The sequence below is a fragment of the Porites lutea genome, chromosome 1 (assembly GCF_958299795.1).
Source record: "Porites lutea chromosome 1, jaPorLute2.1, whole genome shotgun sequence".
Classification (NCBI taxonomy): domain Eukaryota; kingdom Metazoa; phylum Cnidaria; class Anthozoa; order Scleractinia; family Poritidae; genus Porites; species Porites lutea.
In genome coordinates, this window is record NC_133201.1 from 13,123,623 (window position 1) to 13,151,526 (window position 27,904).

At 41.6% G+C, this 27,904-nt stretch overlaps 1 protein-coding gene and 1 long non-coding RNA gene across 2 annotated transcripts; one reads left to right on the forward strand and one right to left on the reverse strand.

Moving 5' to 3' along the window:
- Positions 1 to 13,917: 13,917 nt before the first annotated feature.
- LOC140945609 (cytochrome b5 domain-containing protein 1-like) lies at positions 13,918 to 19,984 on the reverse strand. Its single transcript, XM_073394625.1, has 4 exons — positions 19,787 to 19,984; positions 17,680 to 17,756; positions 15,774 to 15,992; positions 13,918 to 14,380 (listed from the first exon to the last, which is right to left on the reverse strand). The coding sequence occupies exons 1-4, from the start codon at positions 19,923 to 19,925 to the stop codon at positions 14,150 to 14,152; spliced, it is 666 nt and encodes a 221-aa protein (XP_073250726.1). The 5' UTR covers positions 19,926 to 19,984; the 3' UTR covers positions 13,918 to 14,149.
- A 116-nt stretch (positions 19,985 to 20,100) lies between these two features.
- Positions 20,101 to 21,983, forward strand: LOC140935343 (uncharacterized). Its single transcript, XR_012165191.1, has 3 exons — positions 20,101 to 20,331; positions 20,437 to 20,542; positions 21,950 to 21,983. It is a non-coding gene; the product is annotated as an uncharacterized lncRNA (long non-coding RNA).
- The last annotated feature ends 5,921 nt before the right edge of the window (positions 21,984 to 27,904 follow it).

The following is a 27,904-nucleotide window of genomic DNA, read 5'->3' on the forward strand; positions in this document are numbered from 1 at the left end:
CAACGGTCACAACCGTTGTCACCGTTGTGACCGTTATCACTGTTGTCACCGTTGTCATTGTTGTCAACAATGTCACCGTTCTCACTTATGTCACCATTGTCACTGTTTTCACCGTGGTCACCGCTGTTACTTTTGTCACTGTTGTAACTGTTGCCACTGTTGTCACCGTTGTCACTTTTGTCCCTGTTGCTACTGTTGTCACCATTGTTACTGTTGTCGCGGTTGTCACTGTTGTCACCGTTGCCAGTGTTGTTACTGTTGTCACTGTTGTCATTGTTGTCACCGTTGTTACTTTTGTTACTGTTGTCATTGTTTTCACTGTTGTCACTGTTGTCACCTTTGTCCCTGTTGTCGCTGTTGTCACTGTTGTCACTTTTGTCACTGTTGTCACTGTTGCCACTGTTGTCACCGTTGTCGCCGTTGTCACTGTTGTCGCTGTTGTCAGTGTTGTCACCTTTGTCACTTTTGTCACTGTTGTCACTGTTGTCATTGTTGTCACCGTTTTCACTGTTGTCACCGTTGAGACCGTTGTTACTTTTGTTACTGTTGTCATTGTTTTCACTGTTGTCACTGTTGTCACCATCGTCACCATTGTCACTGTTGTCACCGTTATCACTGTTGTCACTGTTGTCACCCTTGTCACTGTTGTCACTGTTGTCACCATTGTCACTGTTGTCACTGTTGTTACTGTTGTCACTGTTGTCACAGACGTCACTGTTGTCGGCATTATCACCGATGTCACAGTTGTCACTGTTGTCACCGTTGTCACCGCTGTCAAGGTTGTAACCGTTGTCACTGTTGTCACCGGTGTCACTGTTGTCAGCATTGTCACCATTGTCACTGTGGTCACTGTTCTCACTGTTGTCACTGTTGTCACCATTGTCACTGTTGTCACCGTTATCCCTGTTGTCGCTGTTGTCACTGTTGTTACCTTTGTCACTGTTGTCACTGTTCCCACTGTTGTCACCGTTGTCGCCGTTGTCACTGTTGTCGCTGTTGTCAGTGTTGTCACCTTTGTCACTTTTGTCACTGTTGTCACTGTTGTCATTGTTGTCACCGTTTTCACTGTTGTCACCGTTGTGACTGTTGTGACCGTTGTTACTTTTGTTACTGTTGTCATTGTTTTCACTGTTGTCACTGTTGTCACCGTCGTCACCATTGTCACTGTTGTCACCGTTATCACTGTTGTCACCGTTATCACTGTTGTCACCCTTGTCACTGTTGTCACTGTTGTCACCATTGTCACTGTTGTCACTGTTGTCACTGTTGTCACTGTTGTCGGCATTATCACTGATGTCACAGTTGTCACTGTTGTCACTGTTGTCACCGTTGTCACGGTTGTAACCGTTGTCACCGGTGTCACTGTTGTCGGCATTGTCACCATTGTCACTGTGGTCACTGTTCTCACTGTGGTCACTGTTCTCACTGTTGTCACCGTTGTCACTGTTGTCACCGGTGTCACTGTTGTCTGCATTGTCACCATTGTCACTGTGGTTACTGTTCTCACTGTTGTCACCGTTGTCGCTGTTGTCACTGGTGTCACTGTTGTCGGCGTTATTACAGTCGTTTCTGTTGTCACTGTTGTCACCATTATCACTGTTATCACCGTTGTCACCATTGTCACCGGTATTACTGTTGTCGGCGTTGTCACTGTTGTCGGCGTTGTCATCGTTGTCACTGTTGTTACTGTTGTCACCATTGTCACCGGTGTCATTGTTGTGTGCGTTGTCACCGTTGTCACTGTTGTCGCTGTTGTCACCGGTGTCTCTGTTGTCACCGTTGTCACTGTTGCCACTGTTGTCACTGTTGCCACTGTTCTCACCGTTGTCGCTGTTGTTATTGTTGTCTATGTTGTCAATGTTGTCACCGTTTTCACCGTTGTCATCATCGTCACGGTTGTCACCGTTGTCACTGTTGTCACCGTCGTCACCGTTGTTACGGTTGTCACCGTTGCCACTGTTGTCACTGTTGTCACCGTTTTCACTGTTTTCACCGTTGTCACCGTTGTCACTGTTGTCAGCGCTGTCACTGTTGCAACTGTTGTCACCGTTGTCTCTGTTGTTGCTGTTGTCACTGTTGTCACCTTCGTCACTTTTGTCACTGTTATCACTGTTGTCATTGTTGTCACCGTTTTCACTGTTTTCACCGTTGTGACCGTTGTCACTGTTGTGACGGTTGTCACTGTTGTTACTGTTGTCACTGTTATTACTGTTGTCACTGTTGTCACCGTTGTCCCTGTTGTCGCTTTTGTCACTGTTGTTACCTTTGTCACTGTTGTCACTGTTGCCACTGTTGACACCGTTGTCGCCGTTGTCACTGTTGTCGCTGTTGTCAGTGTTGTCACCTTTGTCACTTTTGTCACTGTTGTCACTGTTGTCATTGTTGTCACCGTTTTCACTGTTGTCACCGTTGTGACCGTTGTGACCGTTGTTACTTTTGTTACTGTTGTCATTGTTTTCACTGTTGTCACCGTCGTCACCATTGTCACTGTTGTCACCGTTGTCACTGTTGTCACCGTTATCACTGTTGTCACCCTTGTCACTGTTGTCACTGTTGTCACCGTTGTCACTGTTGTCACTGTTGTTACTGTTGTCACTGTTGTCATTGTTGTCACCGTTTTCACTGTTTTCACCGTTGTGACCGTTGTCACTGTTGTGACGGTTGTCACTGTTGTTACTGTTGTCACTGTTATTACCGTTGTCACTGTTGTCACTGTTGCCACTGTTATCACCATTGTCACCGTTGTCACTGTTCTCACCGTTGTCACTGTTTTCACTGTTGTCACGGTTGTCACCATTGTCACCGTTGTTACTTTTGTCCCTGTTGCTACTGTTGTCACCGTTGTTACTGTTGTCGCTGTTGTCACCGTTGCCAGTGTTGTTACTGTTGTCACTGTTTTCATTGTTGTCACCGTTGTTACTTTTGTTACTATTGTCATTGTTTTCACTGTTGTTACTGTTGTCACCGTTGTCCCTGTTGTCGCTGTTGTCACTGTTGTCACTTTTGTCACTGTTGTCACTGTTGCCACTGTTGTCACCGTTGTCGCCGTTGTCACTGTTGTCGCTGTTGTCAGTGTTGTCACCTTTGTCACTTTTGTCACTGTTGTCACTGTTGTCATTGTTGTCACCGTTTTCACTGTTGTCACCGTTGTGACCGTTGTGACCGTTGTTACTTTTGTTACTGTTGTCATTGTTTTCACTGTTTTCACTGTTGTCACCATCGTCACCATTGTCACTGTTGTCACCGTTGTCACCGTTATCACTGTTGTCACTGTTGTCACCCTTGTCACTGTTGTCACCATTGTCACTGTTGTCACTGTTGTCACAGTTGTCACTGTTGTTACTTTTGTCACTGTTGTCACAGTTGTGACTGTTGTCGGCATTATCACCGATGTCACAGTTGTCCCTGTTGCCACTATTGTCACTGTTGTAGCCGTTGTCACTGTTGTCACCGTTGTCGCTGTTTTCACTGTGGTTATCGTTGTCATCATCACCTTGAAAAGCCAATTTCGAGAAAAAAGGCCCACAGTTTTGCTTGTGCATGTGTCTTTTCTACGGCTGTAACGTGGGTTCTTGCTTTCGAAATAAAAATGTGGTTATGGGAAGACTTCGGAGTGAAAACTGTTGACACTAAATCTGAACTTCCTTCGAGGCTAATCCTGCCTAGACCATTTACGCGCCAAAAATCCTGACCCTTCTTAAAGGGTTACCCTAGCAATTAGCAGGGTAACCCTCCCCCTAATGTAACCCTGCTTCTCAGGCATACTAAAATGGGAAACACAAAAGAGAAAGGATACTCTTATAGGAGAGTAACCCTCCTACCATGTATAACAGACCTCAATGTTTCTTTTCCATCACTTTAGGCCCGAGTTGTTCTGTACGAAAATGGAAATGAGGTCCTCTTTCTTAAGTTCAGTGCCAATCGCACCAACAGCTTTAACTGGTTTTCTCAGGCAAATCTAATTTCTTCGCCTTGGAATGATCTTAAAAGAGGAACGAACCTCCAGCACTTTGATATCATTGGATCACACTCCAGATCTTTTGAAATTTCCGCTTCTTCTGGAGGCTGCGATCATGATTTTGGTTGGCTTTCTATCACTGCGGCTGACTGCAGCTGGGAAACTCGGGTTGTCAAACCTGCTCCCCAGTATAGCAAGCAGACATACAAGACAAATGCCAAGGACTATGGTAAGAAAATCAGAGGTGTTATAGGAAGCAAGTGGTTTCGCCACGTAGTAAGTTAGCCCCGTAAGAAATCGAGTTCGTACCATAGTGAATTAATACCCTGCGAGTTAGCCCTCTAATTTTATTGGCAAAACTTAACCTGGTTCAAAGAGTTTGAAAGGGTTAATTTTCATGAACGGAGGACTCAATTAAAACCTTCAAAAGGTCCTTTGAAGGCGCGCGGTGACAACAGTGACCACGGTGACAATGGTGACAACGGCGACAACAGTGACAACAGTGAAAACAGTGACAACGGTCAAAACAGTGAGAACAGTGACAACAGCAACAACGGTGATAACAATGACAACAGTGACAACGGTGACAACACTGGCAACGGTGACAACAGTGACAACAGCGACAACACTGGCAACGGTGACAACCGTGACAACGCTAACAACGGTGTCAACGGTGACAACAATGACAACAGTGACAACAGTGACAAGAGTGACAACGGTGACAACAGTGACAACGGTGATAACAGTGACAACAGTGACAACAGTAACAACATTGAAAACAGTGACAACAGTGACAACGGTCACAACGGTCACAACAGTGACAACGGTGACAACGGTGACACAGTAAAAACGGTGACAACAATGACAACACTGACAACAGTGAAAAAAATGACAAACGTGACAACAATGACAACAGCGACAACAGGGACAGCGGTGACAACAGTGACATCAGTGAAAACAATGACAACAGTAACAAAAGTAACACCAGTGACAACGGTCACAACCGTTGTCACCGTTGTGACCGTTATCACTGTTGTCACCGTTGTCATTGTTGTCAACAATGTCACCGTTCTCACTTATGTCACCGTTGTCACTGTTTTCACCGTGGTCACCGCTGTTACTTTTGTCACTGTTGTAACTGTTGCCACTGTTGTCACCGTTGTCACTTTTGTCCCTGTTGCTACTGTTGTCACCATTGTTACTGTTGTCGCTGTTGTCACTGTTGTCACCGTTGCCAGTGTTGTTACTGTTGTCACTGTTGTCATTGTTGTCACCGTTGTTACTTTTGTTACTGTTGTCATTGTTTTCACTGTTGTCACTGTTGTCACCGTTGTCCCTGTTGTCGCTGTTGTCACTGTTGTCACTTTTGTCACTGTTGTCACTGTTGCCACTGTTGTCACCGTTGTCGCCGTTGTCACTGTTGTCGCTGTTGTCAGTGTTGTCACCTTTGTCACTTTTGTCACTGTTGTCACTGTTGTCATTGTTGTCACCGTTTTCACTGTTGTCACCGTTGTGACCGTTGTTACTTTTGTTACTGTTGTCATTGTTTTCACTGTTGTCACTGTTGTCACCATCGTCACCATTGTCACTGTTGTCACCGTTGTCACTGTTGTCACCGTTATCACTGTTGTCACTGTTGTCACCCTTGTCACTGTTGTCACTGTTGTCACCATTGTCACTGTTGTCACTGTTGTTACTGTTGTCACTGTTGTCACAGTCGTCACTGTTGTCGGCATTATCACCGATGTCACAGTTGTCACTGTTGTCACCGTTGTCACCGCTTTCACGGTTGTAACCGTTGTCACTGTTGTCACCGGTGTCACTGTTGTCAGCATTGTCACCATTGTCACTGTGGTCACTGTTCTCACTGTTGTCACTGTTGTCACCATTGTCACTGTTGTCACCGGTGTCACTGTTGTCGGCATTGTCACCATTGTCACTATGGTCACTGTTCTCACTGTTGTCACCGTTGTCGCTGTTGTCACCAGTGTCACTGTTGTCGGCGTTATTACAGTCGTTTCTGTTGTCACCGTTGTCACCATTATCACTGTTATCACCGTTGTCACCATTGTCACCGGTGTTAATGTTGTCGGCGTTGTCACTGTTGTCGGCGTTGTCATCGTTGTCACTGTTGTTACTGTTGACACCGTTGTCACTTTTGTCGGCGTTGTCACTGTTGTCACTGTTGTCACCGTTGTCAGTGTTGTTACTGTTGTCACTGTTGTCACTGTTGTGACGGTTGTCACTGTAGTTACTGTTGTCATTGTTTTCACTGTTGTCACTGTTGTCACCGTTGTCCCTGTTGTCGCTGTTGTCACTGTTGTTACCTTTGTCACTGTTGTCACTGTTGCCACTGTTGTCACCGTTGTCGCCGTTGTCACTGTTGTCGCTGTTGTCAGTGTTGTCACCTTTGTCACTTTTGTCACTGTTGTCACCGTTGTCATTGTTTTCACCGTTTTCACTGTTGTCACCGTTGTGACCGTTGTGACCGTTGTTACTTTTGTTACTGTTGTCATTGTTTTCACTGTTGTCACTGTTGTCACCGTCGTCAGCATTGTCACTGTTGTCACCGTTGTCACTGTTGTCACCGTTATCACTGTTGTCACCCTTGTCACTGTTGTCACTGTTGTCACCGTTGTCACTGTTGTCACTGTTGTTACTGTTGTCACAGTTGTCACTGTTGTCGGCATTATCACCGATGTCACAGTTGTCACTGTTGTCACTGTTGTCACCGTTGTCACGGTTGTAACCGTTGTCACTGTTGTCACCCGTGTCACTGTTGTCGGCATTGTCACCATTGTCACTGTGGTCACTGTTCTCACTGTGGTCACTGTTCTCACTGTTGTCACCGTTGTCACTGTTGTCACCAGTGTCACTGTTGTCGGCATTGTCACCATTGTCACTGTGGTTACTGTTCTCACTGTTGTCACCGTTGTCGCTGTTGTCACTGGTGTCACTGTTGTCGGCGTTATTACAGTCGTTTCTGTTGTCACTGTTGTCACCATTATCACTGTTATCACCGTTGTCACCATTGTCACCGGTATTACTGTTGTCGGCGTTGTCACTGTTGTCGGCGTTGTCATCGTTGTCACTGTTGTTACTGTTGTCACTATTGTCACCGGTGTCATTGTTGTGTGCGTTGTAACCGTTGTCACTGTTGTCGCTGTTGTCACCGGTGTCCCTGTTGTCACCGTTGTCACTGTTGCCACTGTTGTCACTGTTGTCACTGTTCTCACCATTGTCGCTGTTGTTATTGTTGTCTATGTTGTCAATGTTGTCACCGTTTTCACCGTTGTCATCATCGTCACGGTTGTCACCGTTGTCACTGTTGTCACCGTCGTCACTGTTGTTACGGTTGTCACCGTTGCCACTGTTGTCACTGTTGTCACCGTTTTCACTGTTTTCACCGTTGTCACCGTTGTCACTGTTGTCAGCGCTGTCACTGTTGCCACTCTTGTCACCGTTGTCTCTGTTGTTGCTGTTGTCACTGTTGTCACCTTCGTCACTTTTGTCACTGTTATCACTGTTGTCATTGTTGTCACCGTTTTCACTGTTTTCACCGTTGTGACCGTTGTCACTGTTGTGACGGTTGTCACTGTTGTTACTGTTGTCACTGTTATTACTGTTGTCACTGTTGTCACCGTTGTCCCTGTTGTCGCTGTTGTCACTGTTGTTACCTTTGTCACTGTTGTCACTGTTGCCACTGTTGTCACCGTTGTCGCCGTTGTCACTGTTGTCGCTGTTGTCAGTGTTGTCACCTTTGTCACTTTTGTCACTGTTGTCACTGTTGTCATTGTTGTCACCGTTTTCACTGTTGTGACCGTTGTGACCGTTGTGACCGTTGTTACTTTTGTTACTGTTGTCATTGTTTTCACTGTTGTCACTGTTGTCACCGTCGTCACCATTGTCACTGTTGTCACCGTTGTCACTGTTGTCACCGTTATCACTGTTGTCACCCTTGTCACTGTTGTCACTGTTGTCACCGTTGTCACTGTTGTCACTGTTGTTACTGTTGTCACTGTTGTCATTGTTGTCACCGTTTTCACTGTTTTCACCGTTGTGACCGTTGTCACTGTTGTGACGGTTGTCACTGCTGTTACTTTTGTCACTGTTATTACCGTTGTCACTGTTGTCACTGTTGCCACTGTTATCACCATTGTCACCATTGTCACTGTTCTCACCGTTGTCACTGTTTTCATTGTTGTCACGGTTGTCACCATTGTCACCGTTGTCACTTTTGTCCCTGTTGCTACTGTTGTCACCGTTGTTACTGTTGTCGCTGTTGTCACCGTTGCCAGTGTTGTTACTGTTGTCACTGTTGTCATTGTTGTCACCGTTGTTACTTTTGTTACTATTGTCATTGTTTTCACTGTTGTTACTGTTGTCACCGTTGTCCTTGTTGTCGCTGTTGTCACTGTTGTCACTTTTGTCACTGTTGTCACTGTTGCCACTGTTGTCACCGTTGTCGCCGTTGTCACTGTTGTCGCTGTTGTCAGTGTTGTCACCTTTCTCACTTTTGTCACTGTTGTCACTGTTGTCATTGTTGTCACCGTTTTCACTGTTGTCACCGTTGTGACCGTTGTGACCGTTGTTACTTTTGTTACTGTTGTCATTGTTTTCACTGTTTTCACTGTTGTCACCATCGTCACCATTGTCACTGTTGTCACCGTTGTCACCGTTATCACTGTTGTCACTGTTGTCACCCTTGTCACTGTATTCACCATTGTCACTGTTGTCACTGTTGTCACAGTTGTCACTGTTGTTACTTTTGTCACTGTTGTCACAGTTGTCACTGTTGTCAGCATTATCACCGATGTCACAGTTGTCACTGTTGTCACCGTTGTCACCGCTGTCACGGTTGTAACCGTTGTCACTGTTGTCACCGGTGTCACTGTTGTCAGCATTGTCACCATTGTCACTGTGGTCACTGTTCTCACTGTTGTCACTCTTGTCACCAATGTCACTGTTGTCACCGGTGTCACTGTTGTTGGCATTGTCACCATTGTCACTGTGGTCACTGTTGTCACCGTTGTCGCTGTTGTCACCGGTGTCACTGTTGTCGGCGTTATTACAGTCGTTTCTGTTGTCACCGTTGTCACCATTATCACTGTTATCACCGTTGTCACCATTGTCACCGGTGTTAATGTTGTCGGCGTTGTCACTGTTGTCGGCATTGTCATCGTTGTCACTGTTGTTACTGTTGTCACCGTTGTCACTTTTGTCGGCGTTGTTACTGTTGTCACTGCTGTCACCGTTGTCAGTGTTGTTACTGTTGTCACTGTTGTCATTGTTGTCACCGTTGTTACTTTTGTTACTGTTGTCATTGTTTTCACTGTTGTCACTGTTGTCACCGTTGTCCCTGTTGTCGCTGTTGTCACTGTTGTCACCTTTGTCACTGTTGTCACTGTTGCCACTGTTGTCACCGTTGTTGCCGTTGTCACTGTTGTCGCTGTTGTCAGTGTTGTCACCTTTGTCACTTTTGTCACTGTTGTCATTGTTGTCACCGTTTTCACTGTTGTCACCGTTGTGACCGTTGTGACCGTTGTTACTTTTGTTACTGTTGTCATTGTTTTCACTGTTGTCACTGTTGTCACCGTCGTCACCATTGTCACTGTTGTCACCATTATCACTGTTGTCACCCTTGTCACTGTTGTCACTGTTGTCACCGTTGTCACTGTTGTCACTGTTGTCGGCATTATCACCGATGTCACAGTTGTCACTGTTGTCACTGTTGTCACCGTTGTCACGGTTGTAACCGTTGTCACTGTTGTCACCGGTGTCACTGTTGTCGGCATTGTCACCATTGTCACTGTGGTCACTGTTCTCACTGTGGTCACTGTTCTCACTGTTGTCACCGTTGTCACTGATGTCACCGGTGTCACTGTTGTCGGCATTGTCACCATTGTCACTGTGGTTACTGTTCTCACTGTTGTCACCGTTGTCGCTGTTGTCACTGGTGTCACTGTTGTCGTCATTATTAGAGTCGTTTCTGTTGTCACTGTTGTCACCATTATCACTGTTATCACCGTTGTCACCATTGTCACCGGTATTACTGTTGTCGGCGTTGTCACTGTTGTTGGCGTTGTCATCGTTGTCACTGTTGTTACTGTTGTCACCATTGTCACCGGTGTCACTGTTGTCGGCGTTGTCACCGTTGTCACTGTTGTCGCTGTTGTCACCGGTGTCACTGTTGTCACCGTTGTCACTGTTGCCACTGTTGTCACTGTTGTCACCGTTGTCGCTGTTGTTATTGTTGTCTATGTTGTCACTGTTGTCACCGTTTTCACCGTTGTCATCATCGTCACGGTTGTCACCGTTGTCACTGTTGTCACCGTCGTCACCGTTGTTACGGTTGTCATCGTTGCCACTGTTGTCACTGTTGTCACCGTTTTCACTGTTTTCACCGTTGTCACCGTTGTCACTGTTGTCAGCGCTGTCACTGTTGCCACTGTTGTCACCGTTGTCCCTGTTGTTGCTGTTGTCACTGTTGTCACCTTTGTCACTTTTGTCACTGTTGTCATTGTTGTCACCGTTTTCACTGTTTTCACCGTTGTGACCGTTGTCACTGTTGTGACCGTTGTCACTGTTGTGACCGTTGTCACTGTTGTTACTGTTGTCACTGTTGTTACCGTTGTCACTGTTGTCACTGTTATCACCATTGTCACCGTTGTCACTGTTCTCACCGTTGTCACTGTTTTCACTGTTGTCACGGTGGTCACCATTGTCACCGTTGTCGCCGTTGTTAGCGTTGTCACGGTTGCCACTGTTGTCACTGTTGTCATCGTTGCCAGTGTTGTCACCGTTGTCACTGTTGTCATTGTTGTCACCGTTGACACTGTTGTCACTGTTCTCACCGTTGTGACCGTTGTCACTGTTTTCACTGTTGTCACTGTTGTCGCTGTTGTCACAATTGTCACCGTGGTCACTGTTGTCAGTTGTGACCGTTGTGACTGTTGTCACTGATGTCATTGTTGTCACTGTTGTGACTGTTGTGACTGTTTTCATTGTTGTCACTGTTTTTGCCGTTGTCACAATTTTCACCGTTGCCACTGTTGTCACCGTTATTGCCGTTTTCACCTTTGTAACCGTTGTCACTGCTGTCAGCATTGTCACCGTTGTCACTCTTTGTCACTGTTGTCACCGTTGTCAGTTTTGTCACTGTTGTCACCATTGTCACTGTTGTCACCGGTGTCACTGTTGTCGGCGTTGCCACTGTTGTCTGCGTTGTCGCCGTTGTTACTGTTGTCAGCATTGTCACTGTTGTTACTTTTTGTCACTGTTGTCACTGTTGTCACCGTCGTCACCGTTGTCACTTTTGTCACTGTTGTCACCGTTGTTGAGCTATTTTGAAAAAATAGCTCATATGTCAGTGATGTGAGCGTATGTATCTTTGTGGCTTCGTAACTTTGTATGTGCGTATCTTTGTTGCAAGAGCCAATAAGGTTGAAGGTAGTATTAGTTGATGCTTAGGAACCAATGAGATCTTAGCATCTACTTAAACATGATATTGGTAAAGGTCGAACAAGGGCACTTTGAGACCGCCATCTTGATTTTTCACAATTTTTTCGTCTTTTATTACGGCTACAGGTGTTTGTAAACATTATATTAAATATCTTCATTATTCAAACGCTGTGTACAGTGATGCAGCTGTTTAAGGGTTCATATTTTAGTATGGATGCAGCTGGATGCTGCGTTATGGCATTTCTGACCTAATTCGGCTATCGGTACAACGCACGTCAGTATGAGTTCTGTTTCACCTGCTACAACTGGGTAGAGTGTAAAAGATCATATATTTTCAAAGCTCTTCCAATGAAGCAATAATTGATATTTAGATATAGACTTTAATTCGAAAGTATGCGCCCTATAAAATGTGGTTTTAGAAGTTTAAAAAGGCAGCTTATTTTTGTGAAAGCTGTACCGAGTATTGTTAACCCTGTAAACAAGCTTTAAAAATATTATTCTCTCGCTTACAAAGTTCAACAGACCTTTTCCGTTCTGGCAAAACAAAACAAAAAAAAGAATAATAAGTGAACAACATGATACATCCTTCCTGCATACTAAGTATTATAGTTTCTGAAACGTATTTTATTTAGTAAAGATGCGTAACTTAAGTAGAAACAGTAGGGTTAGGGAATAAAATTGGAAGAAGCTAGTTGACACAATAATTAGATACTGTTGTATTGAGTGGAGTAACATGATACAAGCAGAAATATATTTCGGCAGTTTGATAATTTTCTTGAAAGTTAATAAATGTTAGGCTATCAACCTTGATATTGCATGAAACATAACATAATTGCAGATGTTGTAATAAAGCCGAGGTGATTTCTTAAAATCGCTTGAGAAAATTTTGTAGTAAAACAATTTGCCGTTTTTTTACGTACGAATTGTACAAGGTGCCAAAGACCAACATCTTCACATGCAAATTGTGTGCATGAGTTATTTTTATAATTCTGTTTAATACTGTGTGATAACTCGAATTCCCTCAAGTACGAACCACGAAAGGGGGCAAAGTCCAACACTTTCACGCGCCAGCTGTGTGACTGTACATCTTATGCAGATTGGCTTTTCACAATAATAATAGTAACTTGGACGTATGAAGACCTGCTTTGTTTAGTAACCAATGCCCTAAAAAAGGCTCTTGTCTTTTAAGAAGCAATAGCTTTTAAAACATGAAGAAATAAGTTGTCGGAGTTAAAGACTGTGTCACAATTAATAAATGTTAGGTAATCAACCTTGACGTTGCATGAAACTACTTAATTGCAGATGGTATAATGAAGCCGAGGTGATTTCTTAAAATCGTTTGAGAAAATTTTATTGTAAACAATTTGCCGTTTTTTTTGTACGAATTGTAAAAGTGCCAAATACCAACATCTTCACGTGCAAATTGTGTGCAAGAGTTATTTTATAATTCTGTTTACTAGTTTATTGTGTGATAACTCGAATTCCCTCACGTACGAACCCCGAAAGGGGGCAAAGTCCAACACATTCACGTGCCAGCTGTGTGACTGTACATCTCATGCAGATTGGCTTTTCACAATGATAAATAGTAACTTTGACGTATGAAGACCTGTTTCGTTTTGTAACCAACGCCTTAGAAAAGGCTCTTGTCTTTTAAGAAACAATAGCTTTTAAAACATGAAGAAATAAGTTGTCGGAGTGAAAGACTGTTTCACTGAGTAGAATCGCACGTGAAAACCTCGTGAATTATGATGATGCAACCATCTACCACAATGATAAAAATCCTGGTATTTCGTAACTATTCAGTATTCGATGAGTCACATTTTGGCTTAAGAAACTCCGAGGAAACCTTAGAGTTTTCCTTCTAATCAACGTTTGGTGAGTAGAAATTTATTTTACTTTTACAATTTGTTTAACTTGCACCAGATGTAACAGGGAAAGACAGAGGAAAGTGAATATATAGGTTGAGGATCGACTCAGCTGAGCGTTTCGCATTTTCATTTATGTAGCGCAATACCCAATTTCGCACAAAAACCAAATCTACATTTAGGATGAAAAAGGTAGATTCATCACTCTTGGTAAGTTTACACCGAAGTATTATAGTTACAATGAAGCAATCACAATAGCTCATGCACGTTTAACGTGCCTATGTTGTTATATAGTTATGATTAAAAGTGAAAATGAATCGTAGTAAACAGTTACCCGCACTGACAAACAACTTGTAAATGGAATCAACCAAGACTAAATACAAGAGAACAGCTGCATGGACAACTGGCAATTTGACTAACAATAAATAACTGTTTAGCTGTGACAATAGATGGATTAATTGAAACACACCAATGACATTACAAGTCCTCATAGCACAGATGACCTATAAAATGGTGACTTAATTGACCAATCAGGTCGATAACTGGAGTTTAATACCATCAACTGACACTTACAACTCGATCACTTTGACTCTGAAGATGACTCCCGTACAGGTGGTTGAAATGTCTGCTGGGTTCAAACCTTTCACAGTTTTATTATTTGTCTTGAAAAAATTCCATAGTTTTGTACATGTGGAAATTGTCAAACAATACTATACTACTACTTTACACCCCCTTCCCAGTGGGGGAAAAAAGACCAAAACAAAAATTTACACATATTAGTCATTTTTACAGGATTAATCAAAGGTAAGAAGTATATTTACAAACATGTAACTAAATCCACTCAGTGTGACTGACTCAGTGTGCCCTATGCTTCTGTGAGGTCATCATTAAAGTATAAATGCATGGCAGGTAGAAATTGTTCATTGTTCATTCTCAGTTTGTAAAACTCCTCACTTTCATCAACGACTCCATTCTCCTCTAGGGTCTTGTTCATGTCCAGGTTCCTCCCATTGTATTTCCAAGTATAACTGGCTGCATGTGCATTGTACTTGAGATAACGATCTTGGATTTCACTCAGTATTTCCTCTGAACAAACCTGTGGAAAGATATTTACACAGGTAGGCTGGGCAGTGGTGGGATCCAGGTCTATGTACAAAAAGATATGTGGTAGTAGTATAGTTTCACAAGCTCAAAAAAAAAATTGTATTCACTGCATGCTGCGATGTTCCCTTTTAGAAATAACACATTGCCCAGAATCACGCGACATATCGAGGAAATTTAAGCGCACTCTGAGCGCCAAATTTGAAATGATGATCAGCGAACCGAGGCCAGAACAAAGAAAAAACGGCCAAAACTGTTCAGAGTGGCTCAAGTTTTACACTTTTTTGCCTTAACTATATAAAAATTATTAGTGTCAGCATATAGATTTTGTAGAAGAGACGTCAATAAAAAATACAAGACCGCTGGTGACTCTTTAGACCTTGTAGAAGTTCTGACTTTTTGCTTTGAAAATCGACTACTTTAGTCACTATTTTGCATGGGAGGTCACGTTTGAGGCTAAATATCTGTTCGGCAAGTTACTTTATTCATGCGTCAGCATGTGGCTATGTTAGTTTGACCACTAACATATACTAAGAGAGAATAATATTCTTTCTTGCATTTACTTCACCTCATTCGTCTTACAAATAGAAAAACTCTATTATTTTTAACTCCGCGACCAACGCAATGGAAAACAATCGAATAAAAGAGCGCGTCTTTTATATGAGCTGCTTTGACCGGTTTACGAAACTGAAACGCAACGATGAAATAGGGGTAAGTGTTCCGCTCATTTCTTTTGCCATTTGACAAATATTTGTCTGGCCGTCGCACGCAGTCAGATCTAATACACTTTACGCATTAAACCGGTACGGTGATTGACAGCTACCGATTCTTTTACGAGAGTAGTCGGTCTTTAGCTGGCTTTCTGAAAGCTTATTTATTCAGTTATTATGCCGCACATTAAGAAACTGTGCACCGTAAGTACATGTTGCAAAAGACAGTAGCATTCTAGGCGATGAAAAATTATTTTTGTAATTTCTAAAAGTGAACATAAAAGCAATTGTCATTATTTTGATGATTGACAAGTATTTTATACCTTGCATGATGATAATGACAACATTATGTGCAAATTATGTTTCCCCCCCCCCTTTTTATTTTTTCTTACCAGTTAACAAATTTACCGGACCATGTGTATTATAAATAACATACTGTAGTGTAATTTTTATAGCCTGCAAATTATGAATGAATGTTATTATTTTGGGGATTTTACCATACATGTGAGTGAAAACAAGCATAAAGGAAGCATGGAGCGATTCTGCACACACTGATGTTCAGACCTTTGCTCACCAGCAAAAAAGAACAGAAACATGATAAAATTAGCTGTTCTGCATGCTTGGTATTATTGTTTGAGCAGTCACTCATGTTATTTGTTTTGTAAGACTAATTAATACCTCAATGCATTGCTCTTGTGAAGTCAGTGTGTTGATAATTTTGATTTTCCTAGTTACAGCTGAAAGCACGCCAATGCAGTATGATTCATCTTTCCACCATGGACGACCAAAATCATTTGCCCAGTCTGTTCTGGGACACCTTGGAGGTGTGTGTATGAAGCGTCCTCTTGGAGTGTAGTAGAATTTGCACTTTGTTACAGGGTCAATGTGGGTTCGAATCTGGGCCAAATGAATGTCAAAAAATCCACCTAAGTCTTAAAATATATAATCTTCTAGTTTAGGGCAAAGTGATCCAACTGTTTAGGGGAGATTTGTATGACAAATTTGGAGAACAGAGGTTGAGTTTGTACCAAGAATGTGTAGTTCCAGAGGATATCCATATCCCCATGGAGGGCAACAGAATTCCGAGGGGAGGAGGGGTCCAAAAGAGGGCAATTTCCAAGGGCGTGGGGGGGTACTTACAGAGGTTTTTCCCCAGTGGGTCTGAGTAAGATTACTGAGTTATTAACAAACAAGAACGCTCTTAATATCGGAATTAAGTCTCACTTGCTTGGAGATTAGACAAGAAATGAGGAGGCGATTAATTCTAGATGAAACAGGATTTACTCGCCAAAGGTTTTTCACTTCCCACTTAATTGGTGGTCGAGTGTTCTCCAGGATATTTACTTTTTATATCATATTCGACAATTTGTTTCTGAATTGATTTAGTATGTGTGTTAGTGATGAATGGAGATTTGTCTGCATCTATATGCATTAATAATAAGGAAAGTTCAAGGGCCTTGATTCGAGAGAAATACATCACTGCCAGAGATGAGAACATGGTATGTCATTTCAATCATTACCAAAAATAAACCGCATGCTCATCACAAGACTTATTTGCATACAATAAAAGTTAAAACACCCTACCAGTTAGCCTTTGCTAACTAAGATTTTTTTCCGACCACTGAAGTTAATCACTGAAGTTCACTTGTTCTAAAGTTATCAACTCTTTCAAGTGATAGAATTCGTGGACTGGCCTGTTCTGGAAAAGCTCTAAATCGCATTTATTAATCTTTCCTAAACTTTCTTCCCAAACATGCTTGGCTTCTGTCACACAATAATTCTTATTCACAGTTTCCATGGTCTCCATGGGAACCCCAACCGCCCTATTGTGTCCTAAATAAGAAGAAAAACGGCTTGCAGATTATGAGTCTCGCTGCTTACGCAAGCGAGACTAATAACAGCTCCTTTGTGGAGTAAGCTAATATCAGTTATTTTACTGTTACAGGTGTTTCAAATCAAGTATTATTGTTTGCATTGATCATCTTTAATCTACGGTCGGCTAAATGCTTTTTTCACAGCTGTGATAGTTTCATGGGGTTTTTAGTTAATTTGAATGTAACTGGTTCTTTTGCAGATGAAATTATTCGTGTAGTCCGTAGTATAAGGTATCGCCTCTATGGTTAATTATTAATTAAGAATGTCCTTGAGGTTATTAGACATCATATTAACATGAATGAAAAGTTTTGTCATTTTATCTTAGAAAAAATTATCTTTCGCATAATAATATAGTGCAACAACATTTTTGACACAAGTATTCTTTCCAGAGGGTATGTACTGTACAAAGTTGAATAATTACAGGGGGGGGGGGCGGTGGGAAAATTCAGTTAACTCTGAGAAGCCACTTGGATAAGTTAATTATTATGCACTTGATGTCAGTAGCAATTTTAGTTAGGATGGTTTAGACAATTTTGTTACGATGACAAATTAAAAGGCTAGGAGTATGATTGAAATTGAAATAATGGTGCAAACAAGCCATTCAATAGCTTATCATTTTCGTTGACAGGGGAACCTGGAGGATCCTTTTTTGCAGCACGGTTGGAAATATCAAAGCTTAAAATAACCACCATATACACATGATACGTACATCTTTTGTTTTCTTGTCAAACCAGTGGCTAATGTCCTTTCCTGCAGCTTCAATGACTGGTTTTAAAAGAACATCACCTTAAACAACAACAACAATCAGCAGGTGAAGATCAGACCTATTGTTCCCATGTGACTGTCACTTAATAAGGCTTTAGAGAAGTATGAGTTTGTGAGTTGACTAACATGCTAGCTCAATATGGTTACAGCACTGAGCTGACATTGAAAAGGTCGGACTTCAAATCCCAGGAAGCCTGGTTATCGCAGAGGTCAAATTTTTTAATCATGGCAAGCTTGAATTTTTTAACGCTTTCTTTTCCAGCTGCATAAGTTGCAACTTTTTGACTGCAATCTTTGCGTTTACACTCTGTTAGGTGAGACAATGAAAACCTTAAATAAAATATACATGTAGTATCAATGAAGGAGCTTTATTTTAAGGCACAGAAAAATGGGCAACAAAAAATGTGCAACTTGTCCTTCAACATTGTTGCAAAACGAGTTAAATAGAGATGGTGCGCATTTTACCACCCACATCAAACCTGTCTAGCATTACAAATCAGGTTGTCAACAGGTTTGAACGTGGGTGGTAAAACGTTCAACATTGCTATTCAACTTGTTTTGCAACAATGTTGCAAGACAGGTTGCACGTGTTTTGTTGCCCATTTTCCCATACCCTTATCACATGTTCTTCAGATATTTTGTAAACGTTCATCTCACAACTCCATTCAAATATTCAAGACTACTGGTCATGCATGACAGAGCAAAGTTTTCCTGGGTAGGCAAGTTATCCCTAGCAGAGCATAATTTACAGGGCAGGTAGGGTATTACCCATGGCACTTGGGTTAAACCCTAGCACTCAGCTATAATATTGTAGGGTTACCAGGGATGTAGCTATGTGTATGAAAAAGCTTGGCTTATGATGTCGTGATTAACCATTTTGGGGATCCGTGAATCGTGATGTACTGAAAAACTGTTCTGTGAATCACGATTGAAGTGCACTCCGTGAAACCTGAATTAACTGCCAAAATTAAAAATCCTTGATTGTTTATACGTACTGTACATTGAAGATCAATTTGAAGAAAATAAATCATTAATTTGGCCAAACGACCGTAACTAGCACTTGATGGCTTGATTTAACTTCACTTTTGAGTCTTTTGATGTAACTTCACACTTAAGTGTGCAGACCCATCTACAGCTGGTTTCCCTAGGGAATTAATAGCTGCGCGGTGTTTTTCATATTAGGCTCGTAAAACTCTAGTTAACTTGCTAAAATATAATCAAAGCACTCTGTTTTGCAAAATGGGACTAACGTAATGTTTCTGACATTTTGTACGACCACTATTTTTGAGAAGTGAAAAGACATAAATATTTGTTTCGTGACTCGTGAAACACAAGATTGTTGTTCATGAACTCGTGATGAAGACCCCCCCTAATGCCCCCCCTATCAATCAGTTCCACAATCCTGGAAAAAGCCTTTCGCAAAAATGCTGTCCAGTTGTTTTAACCTTTAAAACATATCCACCATGCACGAATCTTGTGAGAATTCTTGCGAGTTAGCTCTTGGTTTTTAAGAGGTAAACTGTGATTGACTAATGTCCTGCATCACAGAAATCATTCGGTGGCTCGGGTTCGCAGACGTTTTTTTTTAGGTGGAGAGAAGTGACAACCACAAAAATATCTGTATTTGTAGGCTAACCAGTACGAGGTTAGTTAACCTCTTGCTTACAGACCAAAATGCCAGTATGACTGCCAAATTCGTCTACATTCAGTCTTGAAAACCCAGTTCAGAAGTTAATAAATTTTACAAGCCGATAAAATTAATAGTTTATAAACTAATATTTGGGTTTCACGCAAAATAGTGCATGTAGCATTTCACACGTCCTCTTATGGTCACTGCCAAAGTTTTTCAACCCGTCAAATACAAAATTTCTTAAGTCGCTCTTAAAATACGTTTAAGGATAAAAACATGTTATCCTTCAAAAATACATTTTTAAGATTTTATAGCACCTTCAATAAAGTATCAAACGTCTATAAGGTTATCGTGTATTACCTCCTCAAATGAAAACAACATTAAGCTTAACTGTTAAAGTAAAGCTAGTTAAAAAACGTACCTGCGTGTTTTTCACAAAGGGGTGTTAAGTCGTACACTTTACCTAAAAAAGACACCCATAAATCCTTCAAAGTATTGTGAATGCTCACTTCGTTCGGCGTGAAATATTTTGGCCGTTTGTTAGTAGTTTTAGCTGGCATTTTTCAGCTGCGTTCAATAGATTCTTCTTCGATACGGGTTTCTTTCCTTGACAAAAGTTTCCTTGGCAACTAGTTGTCAGGAAGGTTTTTTTGCTGCAGTTACATGACGAGAATTCCATCTTGAAGAGTGCCGCTGACCATTAACTGCGCTAAGAGAGGTCGAGGATCGCACCCGATTCACTCAAAGGGTACTGGGTATCACCCGTAAAAATGATACCCAAATTACCGGGTATCACCCGCCATAGTACGTACTATAGTACGACTGAGAAAGTGCTGTACCGGATGGTGCAGGATGATGGATAAAACGTGTTGTAATTGCACGTTTATCGGTCTTATTATAAAATCTGTTGCAGCACGCTGTCACTGAGGTTATATTTTAACGTGCAAAGCAGTATTTAATGGGCCGGTAAGTTGTGAAAGCCTTTATTTTGTTCATTATTTTTGCCTCGGTTGTTTACCTATCTTTTCTAGTGTTGTTGACACTTTAACAGACCAGTTCGGTTGGTTGCAGGCGGACACTGCGGTAAGCAGGAGAAGAACAGCTTAGTGCGAGCATTTCGGATGATGCCGGTGAACAGGATCGCGACGATTTATGACGTAGACTGAATCTTTGGCAGGTTATGTTATGCAGCTTACCATTTCGCATTCGAACCTCGCTTTCAGCGATAATTAAACCAGAAAACCTCTAGATGTAAACTTAAGCTTAGCACTGATCTTCGCTATAAAAAGACTGTCAAGGGTAGACGATGTGTGTGCCAAGTTACGACAACCTGCTCGAACGACAACTTTTCTAAAGAAGGTTCGTTTTTAAAGAACAACAGGTGTCACCTCTGTGACTCCGAAGCTGGTATTCTTCGTCGTTGCTTGGACTGCAGTGCAACAGCAAGATTGCAACTTGTCTGATGTGGTTCCTTACTCAGCCAGTCACTTCCTCCTGAGTATGGCATTCCAAAATTTTTGTTTACGAGGAGGAGAATTATATATTCAGTTGAACCTCCACGAATCACTCCACAATGGTCACGTCTCTAATAACGGCCATTTTTTGGCAGACAGTCCATACATTCACTCTTGTTTCAACCTCTCTACAATGGCCACTTTCTTCTGTCCCCAAGGTGGCCTCTGTAGAGGGTTTCAACTTTATTACTTTTTCATCTTACCAAGAACCCTGCAAAGTGCTTGACAGACATCAGTGCTCATTTAACATCCTGCTCTCCCTCGCCTCTTTTGTATTTATCGTTATTCCTATGATTTAAAATGTGGTGCTATAAAGCCACTCGTCAATGATTTCTTTAAGTTCGATGTAGTTGATTTACACATCTGCTTAATGTGCATTGATTACTGTGTTTTATATATTTTTGTACTCTTACAGCACATAACTTAAATATTACTCTTTTACCTTTTTCAGTTCTTTAGTATTTCAAGTGGTTGTTAATGAACATGTTTGCAGCTGTGAACCCGCCAAGTTTTTTGAATTTACCAAGCTTAATCTTAGGGGTTCCAGACCAACCATGCCAGAGTTGGCATTCAAATGTTTTGAGTTATTTTGCATTTGAATATCTATAGCTTTTAATTTTTGATATCAAGTTCTAAAATCTTTTAGCTGTGTTTATTGTTTCCACCATGGCCCTTGTCCACCGACCAGGCAGTGTTATTGGGAGTTATCAGCCTGACTTACGTTAAGAAGTCAGAAACATTCACTATAAAATTATTAATCCATACACACAGGGAGTGGTGATATGTTTTAAAATTCAAAATAATATCCTTAGCATTTCCAACCTGTGTTATATGAAGATCCCAACAAAGCAGGTATTTAGAGGAGAGAAATGCTCACAATTTACAGGATGAATTTAAGTTCCTGAATTGCAAAGTGAAACTTTGGGGAAGCAAAAACATAATACATGATGGTGTGAAAACAAAGCTGTTAACAATACTACTACTTGTGTAACACAGACAAATGTGCGAGTAATATTCTCTAAAAGCAGTGATCAAATAAATCTCTTTTCCCAATTTCATTTTACATGCAGGTGTCTGCTACAAAGGACAAGGGATTAGAGGAAGTGAAAGAATGCACTGTCACAGAGAAAAAACCATTGAAAGAGAAGGAGAGATGTTACTCTCTGGAAGCCAGCTCACAGCTTAAATCCTTAGTGGCCTTTTACTAAACCCAAGTTTTGCTATCAGTTAGCCTTCCACTGAAGCTGTCTTTCTTTTGGCTCATCACACAATCCTCCTCAAAGAACATGGCCTAGGAATGTCTGCATGGGAGGCTAGCTATCTGTGGGCTGGCTTTAATAGTTTCATGTAATTTATATGTCTGCTACAGTCACTGTTTATGTGATTGAAATAAGTATGCAAAGAAGCTGCATTTGTGTCACCCTTATCAAAGGCACCCAAAGTTCATAAAACTAGTGCCCGAGTCTTATATATTGTCAAAAGAATAATATTACATTGCATTATATGGCAGAAAGATGAGTAAATGAGTTTTCAATTAAAATTGTGTTCCTTGCTTCTAGAAGCATGTCTTCTTTCTTTTGAGGATTAGGGATACAAATTTTGTAAGAAGTGTTTCATAAGATTGAAAAGCAAAGCAAAACAAACAAGGGATGCAGACTTTTTAAGGCCCATTTTTTTTTGTGCCCATCCTTTGATGAACTGCATTGAATGCAAGTTTCAGATGTTAACCATCAACTTTGTTTCAAGTTATTGGTAGAGGACAAGTTAATTATAGTGAGTAAAAAAGGTTATTTTCTATATTTTGTAGTTCTGGGCCCAGTTGTTGGAAGGCCGATTAACGCTTAACCCGGGGTTAAATTTAACCCGGGTTTCTTATTCTGGCGTTCAAAAGCATTTTCTGGGGTAATTTTCTCTGTTATTTTTAGAGCTTCCAATCATCAACTTGTAGACAAAAAGAATTAAAACTGAAATGCTTTTTAAGCTTTCAAATCTGAATTCAAATCTTGCACTAACCCTGAGTTATCTTAACCCAGCTTTGAACAACTCGGCCCTGTGTGATTCTCCGTTTTATACACAAACTGTTAGATTGATGCCGTATTTCAAATTGTAGAAAATGTTGTTGAGTTGTGGGTGTAATTGTAAACCAAATATTGTTATGAAAGGCAAATGCATACACTTAACTTGAAGACAAATTATATTCCACTAATGTGTTTTTTTTGCTTTTTGTAAAATTACACTACATAAAAAGGCTGCCGAAACTGGCAAAGGCGGCACACTTTTGTATTTAATCTTACATTTTGAGTGTGGTATGGCCATTCCCACGTTCCTTTGGGGTCAAGTGAATTACCCGAAAGCAGACCTTTGGCTGCAAAAAGAGTTTGTGGGTTGTAACTTGCCAGTCCCCATAACCGTAAGACGTACAGTGGCAGATGCAGTGAGAGGGTCGGGGCGGGGTCCGGACCCGCCCCTATCAGGCCTGCGGTTGTTTTTTATTGCTTGTTTGACCCTGAAAGTTTTGTATCTATAGGATCGCATATCAGGATTCAACTGGTTGATTTTTCATTGAAACGCGCGGTACCTTTTGGCACGATTAAATTTCAGGCATATTTGAAAAATATGTAATTTTGGGAGGGTACTCTCAAATGATCTGTTCGTTTCAGGATTCCGAATCAAAGATTGGATCCCCTAATTAAAAAAAAATTCTGGATCCGCCCCTGACGTAGAGCTTTGCATCTACTGCATCGAGCTAAAAAAAAACGTAACCTTGCTTCAGAAAATACGAGGAACGTAAAGGCTGGTTTTCACTAGCGACGACGGAGTCGGAGTTGTAATCACAAGCGTAGAGCTTATGATGTAATGAAAACATCGTTCTGATTCCGCTTACGACTCCGCCGCTTACAATCCGCTTATGATCCAGTAAAAATCAGATTGTCAGAGTCGGAAGCAGAAGCGGATAAACTAAACCAATCACAAAGCGTGGGAACGTGCATTGTGATTGTTTTAGCCTTCCGCTTCTGCTTCCGACTCCGACAATCTGGTTTTCACTAAAACATAAGCGGAATGTAGGCGACGGGAGTCGTTAGCGGGCTCGGAAGAAAAAGGGAAACTGCGGATTTCATCACGCTTGTGACTGCGCGTACGATTCTGTTTTTGATTTTCACCAGGTCACAAGCGCTCTTACAACTCCGACTCTGACTCCGAACTCCGTCGCTAGTGAAATCCAGCCTTTATTGAACACTTAAACGGGCAACACGCGACGTTTTCCGCTTCGTTAAGGCTGGTTTTCACTAGCGACGGAGTCGGAATCGTAAGAGCGCTTATGACCAGTGAAAATCAAAAAGTGGGAGTCGTAAGCGGAGTCAAAAGCGCAACGGAATCGGAGTCAGAAGAATGAGAACGTTTCCATTTCTTCCGACTCCGCTTACGACTCAGTCTCTTACGTTCCGCTTATGATCTAGTGAAAACCAGATTGTCGGAAGCAGAAGCGGAAGGATAAGCCAATCACAATGCACGGTCCCACGCTTTGAGATTGGTTTTGTTCTTCTGCTCCTACTTGCGACTCCGACAATCTGGTTTTCACTAGATCATAAGCGGAACGTAAGCGACGGAGACGTAAGCGGAATCGGAACGCTGCTTTCACTAGATCATAAGCTCTGCGCTTCTGATTACGTCCCCGACTTAGACTCCGTCGCTAGTGAAAACCAGCCTTTCATAGATGCCACGGTATCTCTTTCAGTTTGCCCTTAGAGGAGAAAGTAAAATATATTTCGGAAAATGAAACTGTTTCCTTTTGAGGGGCAACTTCTAAAGGTCAAAATTTTTGCAATGTCACATTGAAGACATCTCCCTCCCAAACTTTATTTTTTAATCAATGAGTATTCCGTTCAACAACGATAAGGGCGAGGCTAAGGAAATGTCTGACTGCTACTCCCGGAAACAGAGGATGATGCACTGGATAGCGAAACAGAATGTGATTTTGACCATATATTGACAGTGCATTGTTCAGGTATTCGGGATGTTATTTCTTGTCCTTAGATCCCATGTCCTAATGCACACTTATGTGTAGAAAGGAACCAGCAACGGCGTCAATAGAAAATCTGGAAAAATTCGCCAGAGGGTAAGTGGGTAATTTGAAGAAAATGACGAATAATTCAAAAATGGCGAATGCCAAAGGTTTAATTAGTGAAAATTCTAAAGAGATGGCAGTTTAAAGGGGCCCCTTGAAACGTGGCGATTTTGACAAAAATGGCGATATGGTTGGCAAAATTTCTATTGAGATGTTGACAGGGCTCTCTTGAAAAGTGGGGATTCGACGAAAATGGCGAACTTGCATACAACGATTCAAAAATGGCAAAGGTGACGACAAATCACCTAAGGGTTGGCGAAAATTCAAACTTGACTCAAAAGAGATGTCGTTGTTGCGTACGTTTCTGGATATCTGATCTCCAAATGGTGGGGGGAAGGTCCAGCCATTCAATACGCAAGCTGCCGTCAGCTAGTGACCCGGGTGAAGATGTAGAATTTTTGGATTGACGTGAAATTAGTATGTTTCCCCTACTTTTCATGAAATATGGGCCACTAATAGTTTGGGACTTCGATGATGAGCTGCCGTGAAATCGCTATGTTTCCTCTAGTTTGCAAAAAATACTTTATGATAATGTATATAATGCATCCCATTTTATACGAAATGCGAAATAGTCCGCTGCGCTGGAATGAACTGCTGTGAAATAAGTATTTTCACTAATTCCCATGGATTTTCCCCCTCCTCGCGCGCCCCTCGCGCTCCCGCGCCCAAATTTCCCCTTTCCCATTTAACACCTACCCTCAGACTTTGTACATGAGATATGACCAGAAATGCACGCATTGGCGAAAATGGCAGAAATGGCGATTAATCGCCAAAATCGCCAAACCGTAAGCAAAAAAGGGTTTGTAATCGGCTCCTAATTCAAAAAGGGGTTTGGGGGCTAGTTGAAATGACTTGTGGGCTAGTACTTAATTGCTAGCTACAGCTTGCCTGCATGAAGGGCAGGCTGTAAAACTGACTTTCTTTGCACCCTAAGGGACGTCTTTAGTTATATAATTTGAATGGGCCACTTTTTGCATCCAATTTGAATATTTGCCAAATTCTGGATATCACAAGCCCTCTGGCGATTTTCGTCGAAATCGCCAATTTTGCCCAAATCGCCAGTCTCCAAGGGGCCACTTTTGACATCCAACTCAAACCGTCAAAGGCTGGCGATTTTTCGCCATTTTTGCCATTTTCGCCATTGTATCCATTTCTGGACATGAATGGAGACGTACATGGAATATTTTGAAAAATACGCGGTTCTTAGATCCCATTGAAAATGTGTGGTGTTCCACTACTTTTCCTGGAACGGATCCGGTTTAATATGCGGAGTTTTGGGGTTGCAGTGAAATTACTGTGTTTTCACTATTGACACTATTCTATCATGAAATATTGGGCCACGACGCACTCTTGTTCTTAGATCCCATTTTCGTCGGACTGGGAAATAGTCCATCACTCAAATGAATTGCTGTGAAATCAGCGTTTTTCTAAAAACATGAAAGAAACATTATATGGAAATTACGCATTTCTGGCCTGCAGATCCCATTTTGTGATGCATGGGGAAAACCCCTGCTCTTGAACGGGTTGCGGTGAAATGAGTGTTTCCTACTATTTTTCATTGAATATCCGGGTAAATATGCGGAATTTTCGTCGGCCTTCAATTTGGAGTGTGGGCCACTACGGAGTTTTATAGTCCTGGGGTGCTTTCCATTTGACAGAAAATGTCGGAAATTCCGGATGGAAGGTAAATGGTAAGGTCACTTTTCGGAAATTCCAACCGAAAATTAAGGAGTACGTTTTGAGGTAGTCCCTTCATTCCGGTTGGTACGAACCAAACGGAATGTTGCTTACCATTAACCAATTTCTTGTTCCTTCTCGGTTCCAGACTCACGCTACACAAATTTGCCCTTTTTTTGAATTCAAACCCTAACGGATGTGGCATTTCTACGGTAAACTGGTAAATCGCTTACCATTATGCTTTCGACACCCCAACCGGTTTTTTTGTCAAATGGTAAGCACCCCAGGACTTGAATAAATTGCTTCGAAATAAGTAGTGTATGTCACTCTGATCAATATAGTTTGCAGAAAATACGGTGCCAAAACGCTTTTTTCATCCTAATTTCTTAGTATTCAATAAATGCGAAATATATTCCAGCACTTGAATGAATTGTTTTCGCCAGTGTTTGTTGCTGTGAAATAATTGTATTTTATGTGAGTGAAACATATTCCGTTACTTCGATGAAGTGAGGTGAAATCAGGGCCTTTCCTTGAAATATAGGGCTAAATTTGCATTTTTCGGTCCTTGGATCCCATCTTGTAATAATCGCGAAATAGTTTGGTACTTTGATGAGCTGCTGTGAAATCAGATGTTTCTCCTAGAATTTTTGGAATATTATGGCCAATACGCATTTCGAATTCTGGCCCTGAGAATGGCTGAGATCTTCCAGTTTTTTCTTAAAAAAGCGATATTGTCCGGCAGTTCCATAATATTAAAACTCCTCTAGTCTAGTGGGGTTAATTTAACTCCTTACAGTGGAGGTTTTTTTTTTTGAGGGGGGGGGGGAGTTTTTTTTACTCCAAAAAGGAGTTTAAAGAACTCTTTTTCAGGAGTAAAAATCACCTAGATATTGACGAGTTGGAATAACCCCCAAAAAGGAGTTATCCTGTACCTAAAATTGTTATTCCACTTGAACAGAGCTGAGAGTTAAAGAAGCTCCAATAAGAGTAAAAACAACTCATGTAAGGAGTACTAACCCCATTTTCGGAGTTATTTTAACTCCAGACTGGGAGTTAAAACCGGAAATCTTTTTTAGGAGTTAAAGTAACCCCATAAAAGGGGTTATCCTGTACCTAACAAATTACCTAAAATTTACTGTGTGAGTTGCTGTGAAATAAGTGTATTTCCACCAGTTTGCATGAAATATGGGCCAAATAGACATTTTTGACTCCTAGATCCCAT